We start from the raw sequence: 12,428 nt of genomic DNA on the forward strand, positions 1-12,428 counted from the left end.
TGTACTAGGCGCATGGAATGGACAATTTGGCAACAGATAGGGACAGACCCTGCTCATTCACGGGCTCACCGTCTCCATGTCCCACGTGGGGCCCACAAACTCCTCGTTTTACAGATGAGGTAACTGAGGGTCAGAGAAGTGAAGTGACTTGCCCAAGGTCACACAGCAGACAAGTAGCCGAGTGGAATTAGAACCCGGGTGCTTTTGACTCCCAGCCCGGGCCCGTGATCTATTCACTAGGCTTTTTATCTTTGCAACTTTACAGTATTCAATATGGTAAAATGACAGTGAGTGGCCAAGATGGATTCTCCTAATGGTGGATGTAACAGTAATATAAGAATTTGTATTGAAAAATATTAACTGAATAATTTACTCATGAATGCTCATTGACTCCATGGTTACCGTTATGCAATTTCCCCAGAACATGAAATTCTACAAGGAAGAATTCCCCATGTAATAGGAGAATCAGCTACTCTTCTGAACCTAAAAACAAACTGCCATAATCGCCTATGACTAAAGGAAGTTTCTGTCATCCCTTTTTTAAATAATGTTGTTTTGAAATAAAACATGAATCCTCTAACACTACAGCATTTCCTTCGAGTATATCCATACTAGAAGACATCACTGACAGTGGGCAGAGAATGTGTCTGTTTGTTGTTTATATTGTACTCTCCCAAGCGCTTAGTACACTGCACACAGTAAGCGCTCAATAAATACAAATGAATGATTGAATCACAATGAAATTCACCCATGGGTGCTTAGGTAACTGAAAAGGTCAATGTGGGGCCCACAGTCCTGCCCTCATTTTGCACATCCAAAAGTCAATACTTGTCCTACAATATCCTTTGCTTGAGGCCATTGTCTGTTTCCTTCTTTGCTGCTTTGTTTTCACAGTTCTTTCACAGGATTTTCCGCTTCAAGAGCCGTTAACTCCCAGTTTTCAGTTGTGACGCAGCATTGTCAGAGGCCTTGTATTACTATATCCTTAAATTGTTTCCTCTGCCCTTGCTTTTAATTTTTCATTTTCAGTTTGCCATGCTGCTCCCATCTCCAATCAATCGATCGATGGATTATTGAGCCCCTGTTGTACTAAACCTCCTGAGAGTACAATCAGAGGCGTAAGACACCTCCTTGTTCTCAAGGAATTTACAATGCAATGGGGGAGACAGGTGGACACAAATTATTTACGTTTAGGACGAAAAATTGGTAATAACTAGAGTATAGAGATAAGTGGATACCCTCAACTTCCATAATGTGTGTTTCGATGTATTTTGTATAAAACTCTATTGGGAAATTTGGGAATTTTCGACAGGGTAAAATATGAAGCAATATAAGAAAAGGTTGTGGCCATATGCAACTGCGTTGATCAACATCCCTTGATTCTATTTATCGTGATTAAGTTGTCTTGTTTTTGTCCATCTGTCTCCCCCCGCTTAGACTGTAAGCCCGTCAGTGGGCAGGGATTCTCTCTATCTGTTGCCGAGTTGTACATTTCAAGCGCTTAGTACAGTGCTCTGCGCATAGTAAGCGCTCAATAAATACTATTGAATGAATGACCGTAAAATGCAAATTCTCCTTCATACAGTGCTCATCAATAATGATAACAACCTTAGTATTTATAATTCATAATAACGATAATAATAATAATGGTATTTGTTAAGCTCTTACTATGTGCCATGTACTGTTCTAGGCGTTGGGGTAGGAGATACACAGTTAAGTACTTTCTATGTATTAAGCACTGGTCTAAACATTGGTGTAGATACAAGCTAAACAGATTGGACACAGACCCTGTCCTACATGGGGGCTCACAGCAAAAGCATACCCCCCCGGATTATAGAAGAAAGGAGTGTACATAAATTGTCATGACCCAAGTGCTGTGGGTGATTGTAGATATGGACGTGGCTGTTGGAGTGACATAATCTGAGGAGGAGAAAATTAATTTGGAATGGCTTCTTTTTGGAAGGAGTAGGATTTTAAGAGGGCTTTGAAGCTGATGGAGCTGTGTCTAGTGGATTGGAAGTCAGGGAATGGAGTGCTGGGCAGGAGAAAGAGCATGAGGCCGGGATCTGAAGTAAATGTTGGTATTTGTTAAGCGCTTACTATGTGCCGAGCACTGTTCTAAGCGCTGGAGTAGACACAAGGGAATCAGGTTGTCCCACGTGGGGCTCACAGTTTTAATCCCCATTTTACAGATGGGGTAACTGAGGCACCGAGAAGTGAAGTGACTTGCCCAAAGTCACACAGCTGACAAGTAGCTGAGCCGGGATTTGAACCCATGACCTCTGACTCCAAAGCCCGTGCTCTTTCCACTAAGCCACGCTGCTCAGCAATTAATTCATCAATAGCGTATATTGTCTGGACCAAGTGCGTGGGGGAGTCTTCATCACCTTATTTATTTTGTTTAATGAGATGTACATCACCCTGATTCTATTTATTTGCCATTGTTTTTATGAGATGTTCTTCCCCTTGACTCTATTGCCATTGTTCTTGTCTGCGATTAGACTGTAAACCCGTCAAAGGGCAGGGACTGTCTCTATCTGTTGCCGATTTGTACATTCCAAGCGCTTAGTCCAGTGCTCTGCACATAGTAAGCGCTCAATAAATACTATTGAATGAATACTATTACAGGAGAAAAGGAGTGGTTAAAGCCCGGGCCTGGCAATCAGAAGGACCTGGGTTCTAATACCAGAGCCGCCAGTTGTCTACTGTGTGACCTTGGTTAAGTGTTGGGTACACTTCTCATTTGTATATATTTTCATTACCCTATTTATTTTATTTATTTGTATATATTTTTCCTATTTATTTTATTAATGAGGTGTACATCCCCTTGATTCTATTTATTGCGATTAAGTTGTCTTGTTTTTGTCCGTCTCCCCCGCTTAGACCGTAAGCCCGTCAAGGGGCAGGGATTGTCTCTGTTGCCGAATTGTCCATTCCAAGCGCTTAGTACAGTGCTCTACCCATAGTAAGCGCTCAATAAATACTATTGAATGAATCCTCTAGGCCTCAGTTACTTCACCTGTAAAATGGGGATTGAGTTTGCCCCCGCCCCCCCCGTGGGACATGGGTTCTGTCCAACCCGATTAGACTGTGAGCCCGTCAGAGGGCAGGGACCGTCTCTATCTGTTACCGATTTTGTCCATTCCAAGCGCTCAGTCCAGTGCTCTGCACATAGTAAGCGCTCAATAAATACTATTGAATGAATGAATGATTAGCTCGTCTCTAGCCTACCGCTTAATGCAGTGCCTGCTACGTAGTAAGCGCTTAACCAATTCCGTTGAAAAGGAAACGGAGCGTATGGAGCGCGCAGTGGCGGGGAAGCGGCGCGGAAGCTGCGCTCTGCTGCCACCTGCTGGGCGGAGACGGCGAGGCGCCCCAGCGCCCATAACGATGACGTCAAAAGAGGGGCGGGGCCTCGAGCCCCACAGACCCCCCCCCTCCCCCCGCCCCCAACGATGACGTCACCCCCAGTGCAGCCACTAGAGGCGGCGGCGGCGCTAGAGTTGTCGCCGGGCGCGGTGGCGCGCGCCTGTAGTCCCAGCTACTCGGGAGGCTGAGGCTGGAGGATCGCTTGAGCTCAGGAGTTCTGGGCTGCAGTCCGCTATGCCGATCGGGTGTCCGCACTAAGTTCGGTATCAATATGGTGATCCTCCGGGAGCGGAGGGTTACCAGGTTGCCTAAGGAGGGGTGAACCGGCCCAGGTCGGAAACGGAGCAGGTCAAAACTCCCGTGCCGATCAGTAGTGGGATCGCGCCTGTGAATAGTTGCTGCAGTCTAGCCTGGGCAAGATAGTGAGACACAGTCTTTTTTATTTTTTGCAAAAATTCAGATTCAGTCAATAGTATTGGAGCGCTTACTATGCGCAGAGCACCGGACTAAGCGGTTGGAATGGACAAATCCTTCCAATACGATCTCACGAACACTGAATATCGACCTCTCTGCTCTGTTGCACTCTCCCAAGCGTTTAATACAGTGCTCTGCACGTAGTGAGCGCTCAATCAATACCACTCATGATGACACTGTCAACATTTCTGAATGAACCTCTCAGCATAATAGCACACTCAGATTCTAAGCATTGAAGTCATCAAAGGTATCCACTCCCTGAGCGCTTACTACGTGCTCCGCGTTTGGGAGAGTGCAACAGAACAGAGTTGGTAGCGTGTTCTCCCCACTGCTACCTTGGGGAAAGTCATTAGCGTCCAGGATTTTTCTGTTAGCCCGTCAAAGGGCAGGGACTGCCTCTGTTACCGATTTGTCCATTCCAAGCGCTCAGTACAGTGCTCTGCACATAGTAAGCGCTCAATAAATACTATCGAATGAATGAATGAAAACCGTATTGGCTTCGCTCGGCACCGCCTCCTGCTGGAAGCCGCTTCGAAATGCTGGCGGGACCGGCCGCGCTCCCCATCGGGGCCGGCAGGAGTCGCTGCAGAGGCGGTTTCGAGCGTCCGGACCCGCCCACGGGCGGGGACGGGAGAAGGGCGAAGGGCGAGGGGCGGGGACCGGCCCGAGTGTGGGGAGGGGGCGCGGACCGCGGGGGCCGGTCAGAGGCGGGCGTCGTCGAGGGCTGTGGAGCGGCGCGTTGGGCGGCGGGTTCGGGCGCTCTTCAAGGAAGGAGCCGGGGCCTGGCGGGAGAGGAACCGGCTCCGGCGGAGGAGAGCAAGAGCCCCGCGTTTGCGTAGAGGAGTTTTGGCTGCTCCGCGATGCCGTAGGGGGGAGGGCCCCAGGGCGCCTGCGCGGAGCGGCGAGGGCCGGCCGGGCCGGGGCAGGTGGGGGTCGGGGCTCCGAGGGGCCGCCGCCGCCGCCGCCGCCGCCATCGCCATGAAGTCGCGATTCAACACCATCGACATCCGCGCGCTCCTCGCCGAGCTGAACGGCAGGTACCCGCCGCCCCGGCCCCGGGATCCCGTCAGCCGGCCCGAGCCCGGGGGCAGGGCAGGGCAGGGCAGGGCAGGGCAGGGCAGGGCAGGGCAGGGCAGCCAGTCCGGCCCGTCGGCTGAGCGCTTCCGGTGCGCCCACCGCTGTCCTCAGCGCCTGCCGGAGGACCGGACAACACGAGCCTGGAGCCCGGAGCTCGGAGGCCGGGCCGGCCCCCTCGGCCCTCCGCTGCCCGGCCCCCATCTCTCCCCTCCATCCCTCCCCTCCAGACCCCCCGCTCCATCCCCCCTCCAGCCTCCCCTCCAGACCTCCATCTCTCCCCTCCATCCCTCCCCTCCAGACCCTCATCTCTCCCCCCATCTCTGCCCTCCATCCCTCTCCTCCAGACCCCCCGCTCCCTCCCGCTCCATCCCTTCCATCCCCTCCCCTCCCTCCGCCCCCATCCTCTCCTCCAGCCCCCTCTTCGTCGCCTCCATCCTCCCCTCCGTGCTCCCCTACACCCCCCCTTCATCCCCCCCTCTATTCCCCCCATGCTCCCCTCCACCTCCCCTCCGTGCTCCCCCCACCCCCTTCTCTTCCGCTCCATGCTCCCCTCCGTGCTCCCCTGCACCCCCTCTCCCCCCCCCCCCTTCTATTCCCCCCCCTCCCTCCGTCCCCCTTCAGTCCCCGAAATCTTGGAGCCTGGTGGCCGGAGCCCGGGCCTGGGAGGCAGAAGGTCCCGGCTTCTCATCCCGCCTCCGCCCCCTCTCCGTTGGGTGACCCTGGGCAAGTCATTTCACTTCTCTGGGCCTCAGTCACCTCATCTGGAAAATGGGGTTTGAGACTGTGAGCCCCCACGGGGGGCGGGGACTCTGTCCAACTTGTTTGGCTCGGATCCACCCCAGAGCCCCATACAGTGTCTGGCATCGGTTCCTTCCTTTAATCGCATTTATTGATAATAACAATGATGATGATGGTATTTATTAAGCGCTTACCATGTGCCAAGCACTGTTTTCAACACTGCGGTAGATACAAGGTAATGAGGTTGTCCCACGTGGGGCTCACAGCCTTCGTCTCCCCCCTTCTAGTCTGTGAGCCCGTCACTGGGTAGGGATTGTCTCCATTTGTTGCGGAATTGTACTTTCCAAGCACTTAGTACAGTGCCCTGCACACAGTAAGCACTTAGTGTGGCTTAATGGAAAGAGCCCGGGCTTGGGAGTCAGAGGTCGTGGGTTCTAATCCTGGCCCTACCACTTATCAGCTGTGTGACTTTGGGCAAGTCACTTTACGTCTCCGTGCCTCAGTTACAAGTGCTCAATAAATACTATTGAATGAATAAAGTGGGGATTGACAGCAAAACAAATAAACGGGCGTCGGTAGCGTCAATGTAAATAAGTAGTATTGTAGATATATATACACATTAATGAAATAGAATAATAAATATGTACATATATACAGAGGTACTGGGGCACATAGTAAGCGCTTAACAAATACCATTATTATTACTGTTATTCAAGCCACCGGCCATTTGGCAGCCATTTTCATTGGCCCAACTAGTCAGACACCAAGTCTTTTTTTATTTCTGGTATTTGTTATGTGCCCACTATGTACGTGCTAGGCACTGTACTAAGCGCTTGGGTTGATACAACCTAATCAGTTTGGGCACAGCCCATATCCCCCGTGGGGCTTTCAGAAACAGTTTGGCTTGGTGGAAAGAGCAAGGGCTTGGGAGTCAGAAGACATGGGTTCTAGTCCAGGCTCAGCCACTTGTCTGCTGTGTGACCCTGGGCAAGTCACTTCACTTCTCTAGGCCTCAGTTACCTCATCTGGAAAAGGGGGATTGAGACCGTGAGCCCCACAGCTCCGTGCTCTTTATCCATGGCCAGTGAGCGCAAAGCCCTGTATTAAGAGCTTGGGAGGGTACCGTAAGGGATCGTGCCTACTTTCTTATATTAAGTTCTCATTTCTTCTTGTGTCACTCTTAATAATAATTATGGTATTTGTTAAGCACTTGCTAGGTGCCAAGCACTGTTCTAAGTGGTCTTCTGCATCATCTTTGCACTTGGATTAGGACCCATTATTTACCCCCTCCCTCGGCCCCACGGTACTTATATTCATATCCGTAATTTCTATTAATGTCTGCCTCCCCCTCTGAATTGTAAATTCGTTGTGGGCAGGGAACTTGTTTCCCATCTCTGCTGTATTGTACTCTCCCAAGAGCTTATTTCAACACTCTACACGCTGCGCAATAAATATAATTGGTTGTATTTTACCAAACGCGTAGTGCAGTGCTCTGCACAGAGTAAACAATCAGTAAGTACTGTTGATTGATAGGGCTAAAAATCATTGTCACGATATTTGTAAATGAACACAGCCTCTGCTCAAAGGCCTCTCATCTTTCCTCATTCTTTGTTGGTGATGATGGTGAGGAGAAGAGGATAAGGCACCCGAGGCTGGAGTCAGTCAATCGGTGGTATTTATCGAGAGCTTCCCAAGTGCAGAGCACTGTACCAAGGACTTTGGAGAGTATAATACAACAAAGAGTCAACAGACACATTTCCTACCCAGAAGGAGCTGTTGTCTGTTGGGTTAACCTGTCTTCTGACAGGTTTTGCACGCGGTCTCTAACTGTATGTGTCTGTATCGCCAAGACCTTCCACCTGTGATGATCGAATGTTGGCTTCTCTTAACAGCTTACTGGGAATGAGAGTGAACAACGTTTATGATGTGGACAATAAGACATACCTCATCCGCCTTCAGAAGTAAGAGCGCTTTCCATTTTGGGTTTGCCTTTAGTCTTCTGATTTTTCAGGCCGGGTAAATTTCCTAAAGGAAAACCTCTTTCCTTTCTTCAGGCCGGATGTTAAAGCCACCCTGTTACTCGAATCAGGCATTCGAATCCACACAACCGAATTTGAGTGGCCGAAGAATATGATGCCTTCTAGCTTTGCGATGAAGGTAAACTGAGTTTGGGCAAGAGCAATATTTTGTACAGTAAGCCACTGGTTAGTTTAACAGAGAGTTTAATGAGATGTAAAAACACGTATTGGGAAAATTGAATGCTAAGATGGCAGATAGGGTGACGTGACCAGGAAAATGGCGAAATTCATCAGGGACCACGTCAATCCATCAGTAGTATATGCTGAGCATTTACTTTGTGCAGAGCAGTGTACTAAGTGTTTGGGAGAGAACAGTTGAAGTGGAATGCACAATCCGCTGGAAGAGTCTCTATAAAAGGCCTTTGAGGGAGGAAAAAGAGATGGTTTGACAAAGCCGATGGGGGAAGGGGCTGCCAGGACAAGACAGGAGCATCAAGGGAGAGGACCAATTAGGACAGCCCAAGGCAGGAATGTCAAGAGTGGAGACCAACTGGCACTGTCCAGGGCAAGAGCATTAAGGATGAGGACCATTAACTTGTCTCCTCCTACAACCCGGATCACACACTTTGCTCCTCTAGTGCCGCTAACCTTCTCACTGTGCCTCAGTCTAGTCTGTCTCATCACTGACCTCTCGCCCACATCCTGCCTCTGTCCTGGAACGCCCCTTCCTACTCAAATCTGACAGAGGATTACTCTCCCCCCGCTTCAAAGCCTTATTGAAGACCCATCTCCTCCTCCAAGAGGCCTTCCCAGACAAAACCCCACCTTTCCTCATCTCGCACTCCCTTCTGCGTTGCCCTCATTTGCTCCCTTGGCTCTTCTCTCTTCCCAGCCCCACAGCACTTAACGTACGTGTCTGTCATTTTATCTCTATTGATGTCTGTCTCCCCACCTCCTCTAGACTGTAAGCTCGTTATGGGCAGGGAATTTGTTTATTATTGCATTGAACTCTCCCTAGTGCTTAGTGCAGCGCTCTGCACACAGTAAAATCTTAATAAATAGGACTGAATTGCGTTTAATTGAAATTAGGAGAGTCACCTGGGGTTATCCTGAAACTGTCCCCACCCTTGAAGTTGCATACAAGGTCTCCTGTGATGGGTGAATCTCTTGCCTCTGGGGTAAGAGTAGGGATAACACGGTGAACAGACACGTTTACAGTTTTGCCAGAGTCAACCAAGGCTATGATCAGCTTTCCTCGGCATATTATTTTAGCAGCTTTGAAAAGGTTTTCAGATTATTCGTTCTGGGACTGACCGGACTCCAGAAAGCAAGATAGCAAATGATCGCGGCATTCAACTTATCACTTAGGATTTGCTCGCTCTTCTTGGCAGTGCCGAAAGCATCTGAAAAGTCGAAGATTGGTCTCTGTGAAACAACTCGGCGTGGACAGGATTGTGGATTTTCAGTTCGGAAGCGATGAAGCCGCTTATCATCTCATCATTGAACTTTATGACAGGGTGAGTTCCAGAACTCTTCTCCTTTCTAGAAATGGGAGGGATTTGTCGTGAGTGTCGATGACCTGTGATCTTGTCAGATAATCCTTCGTAGAGCAGGGGCGTGGTGTAGCTTCTGGGATTCTTGGACTCCGTGTAGCTTCCACCCTAGGTTCGTGGTACCTAGGGTACATGGTCCTGGCAACCGTGGGAACCGCATAGGCTTTCACCCACCGCCACCTCATTTTGGACCCAAAGATTACGTGGGGTTTTGACCCTAACCACACCCTTCACCCTGGGTACTGGGGAACTGTTGTGAGGTTTATGATTGAGCCTCTTCTGCTTTCCTACAGGTCAGAGCTCTGGTGGGTTTCTTGGAGGGCATGGGTAGGAGTGGGATCCTTCAGTCCCCAGACCTATTTTCAAGGGTCCACAAACTGCTGGGGACTCTCCTTTGAAAGGCAAGGACTCTCCAGAAATGGCGTAGGGAGACCACTCCTCCTCCGGGTGTTTCGGGGCGGGAACTCTCATTGTGAGTTCAGTGCCGTGAGAATGAGATCAATTAGCTTATCTCCCCAAAACTTCATTCTGTGGGTCCAGATGGGGCCCATCCCCATGTTTCAGGACTCAGAGTTCACCCCCTTTATGCCACGCCTCTATCTGGAGCTCTGCGGTTATGGTTTCTGGCTGGCCTGGACACCCTCACATCTACTCTCTCTCCACTCCCACCATCTTCCCTCTCTAGCCTACTCGGAAGAGTGCGGGACTGAGAATCAGGGGACCTGGGTTCGAGTCCCAACTCTGCCCCCGGCCTGATGTGTGACCAGAGGCAAGCTCTTAACCTCTCTGGGCCTTAGTTTCCTCATCTGTAAAATGAGACAGAATGTGAGCCCCATATTGAATAGCGATGGTGTCTGATCTGATAAACTTGCATCTACCCCTACGCTTAGCACCTAGTAAGCATTTAGAGGTCATACATAATACATAGCCAGGGCATAGTTTCCTATTCTGTTTGGCCCCAGGCCAAAGCATCTCCAACTGTTTATGCTTTTGGTGGTTCCTGGGGTGGTGATTCTACTTCAAGGTTGTTGCCGGGCAGTCTTTAACTTCAGGTGAGCAAATTGCCAAAGCCAACCCCTTGCCTATAGGTTGTGGTTAAAATTGGTTAAATTTCTTTGTACGGTCAGTTGGGCATTTTCCACCAATATTAAATTTACTTCTGTGAATGTTCACTGATCTCTTTTAAGGTTTATATACTTGTGGGGCTAGGCAGCAGTCTTCACCTAATTTGGGAAAGGAAAGAGTATGGAAGTGTTTGATCAATTGATTGAATGATTGAATCGAACACCAGAAACCTCAAAGAGCTAACTGTCTCTGTTACTCCAGACCACTTGCCCCTTTCCCCTCCCACCTCTCCAACACTACTTTCTTCCTTTCCCCCACTTTTTGGTCTTTTCCTTATTGGCAAGGCTTTACTAGTTTACTAGTCTGTTGCCAATCAACATCTCATTACATTGGTGGTGAAACAATCAGAAGTAAAGGAATACCTGCTGGGGAAATGGCACCTATCAATCAGTCGTGTTTATTGAGTTCTTACTACATGCAAAGCAGTATACTAAACGTGTGGGAGTATACAGATATAACAGAGTTGGTAGACACAGTCCCTACCCACAAACGAGCTTATGGTCTAGAGGAGGAGACAGACATTATTATAAATAGATGAATTATAGATATGAACAGAAGAGATGTGTGCCTGAGGGAAGGGTGAATAAAGCATGCACATCCAAGTACAAGGGATTTTCATACCAAAGATGCTTAATTTCAGGAGCCATCTTTTACCAGAGGTATGCGAGATGTGTACGTCCCTATTAAAGTATTAATTGGTATCTGTTAAGTGCTTCCTATGTGCCAAACTCTGTAGTAACCATTGGGTTAGAAACAAGATCATCAGATGGGACACAGTCCCTGTCCATTTGGGGCACTTGGGAGGTAGAGCAGGTATTGAATACTGATTTTATAGATGAGGAAACTGAGGCCCAGAGAAGTGAATTGACTTGCCCAGGGCCACAGAAGAATCAAGAGGCGGAGCTGGGACTAGAACCCAGGTCCTCTGATTTTCAGACCCAGGGTATTTCCACCAGGCCACACTGTTTCTCAGAAAAGATATATCCGCCTCCAGCCTGGGGAATCGAATCCTGGTCTCCCCATGCGACAGGTGGAGATAGTTGCCGTTGTACGACAAGTATCGACAAGGAAAATGTAAGGTTTCTTACTGGTTTTGATTCCATTGTAGGGGAACATCGTTCTGACAGACTACGAATACCTAATTTTAAACATCCTGAGGTTTCGCACCGATGAGGCAGATGATGTCAAGTTTGCTGTACGAGAACGATACCCAGTTGATCTTGCTAAGGCCCCCGAACCTTTATTTACCTTGGAAAGGTAAGCACCGTTCGGATTTCTAACTCCTCACCCACCCTTGGGTGTGTATGTGCACCTGTGGCATGCTAATAAATACAATAGGGCATATTTGGGGAAGCTCTGATGTAACATTTTTCCTCTTTTTCCTCAAACTTTGATGACTGATTAATTTGCGTATGGAATAACTCACTCTTTACCGAAAAGGTGGTTATTTCTATTCCACAGGTTGACTGAAATAATATCCAACGCACCCAAAGGAGAGCCATTAAAGAGAGTACTTAACCCACATCTCCGTGAGTAATGCTATGCTGCAATTGAATGAGTTATCGTATGAGTTCAGTTATCAGGATTGGGGATGAAACAAATCCAGAAAAAACTGGATGGTCTGGAGAGAGAAGTTTAAATGGTGGGGGCGGGGAGATAAAACTTTGTCAACACGAGGCTCATTGAAGCCTCCTTGTTCAAACTGAGTCTTGGGAGGTAGCGCATTAGTTAATGAAGAGTAGGTTCAGACTTAGCTATTGAAGGGGAAAGGGTGTTTTGGCCGTTTCTCCGTTAACTTGAGGGGGAGAGCAAAATCAGTCAGTCAGTGGCAGAGCACTGTACTAAGTGGTTGGGATAGCACAGTACCAAGGAATTGGTAGCCATGATCCTTGCCCACAAGCTGCTTAATAATAATAATGATGGTCTACCACATTAGTCCTCCCAGCGTTCTCGACCCAGTAATGTCCTTCCTTATGATATTGTGTTCTTACAGATCTTTTGGGGACGTGACATTTGACTCTTTACGTTCAGACATTTCAGTCATAATTTACTGCTGTGAAACCTTACATGGGTA

At 48.7% G+C, this 12,428-nt stretch overlaps 1 protein-coding gene across 1 annotated transcript in view; it reads left to right on the plus strand.

Annotated features, from left to right (window-relative positions):
* The first annotated feature begins 4,771 nt into the window (after positions 1-4,771).
* The window catches only part of NEMF (nuclear export mediator factor), a 28,166-nt gene continuing 20,509 nt past the window's right edge, over positions 4,772-12,428 (plus strand). Inside the window, exons 1-6 of the mRNA XM_029078786.2 lie at positions 4,772-4,880; positions 7,551-7,619; positions 7,713-7,815; positions 9,068-9,193; positions 11,463-11,611; positions 11,816-11,883. Of these exons, the coding sequence (XP_028934619.1) occupies positions 4,822-4,880; positions 7,551-7,619; positions 7,713-7,815; positions 9,068-9,193; positions 11,463-11,611; positions 11,816-11,883 (574 nt within the window). The 5' untranslated portion in view covers positions 4,772-4,821. The remainder of the gene's footprint in view (positions 4,881-7,550; positions 7,620-7,712; positions 7,816-9,067; positions 9,194-11,462; positions 11,612-11,815; positions 11,884-12,428) is intronic.

Source organism: Ornithorhynchus anatinus, chromosome 14 (assembly GCF_004115215.2).
Source record: "Ornithorhynchus anatinus isolate Pmale09 chromosome 14, mOrnAna1.pri.v4, whole genome shotgun sequence".
Taxonomy (NCBI): Eukaryota; Metazoa; Chordata; class Mammalia; order Monotremata; family Ornithorhynchidae; genus Ornithorhynchus; species Ornithorhynchus anatinus.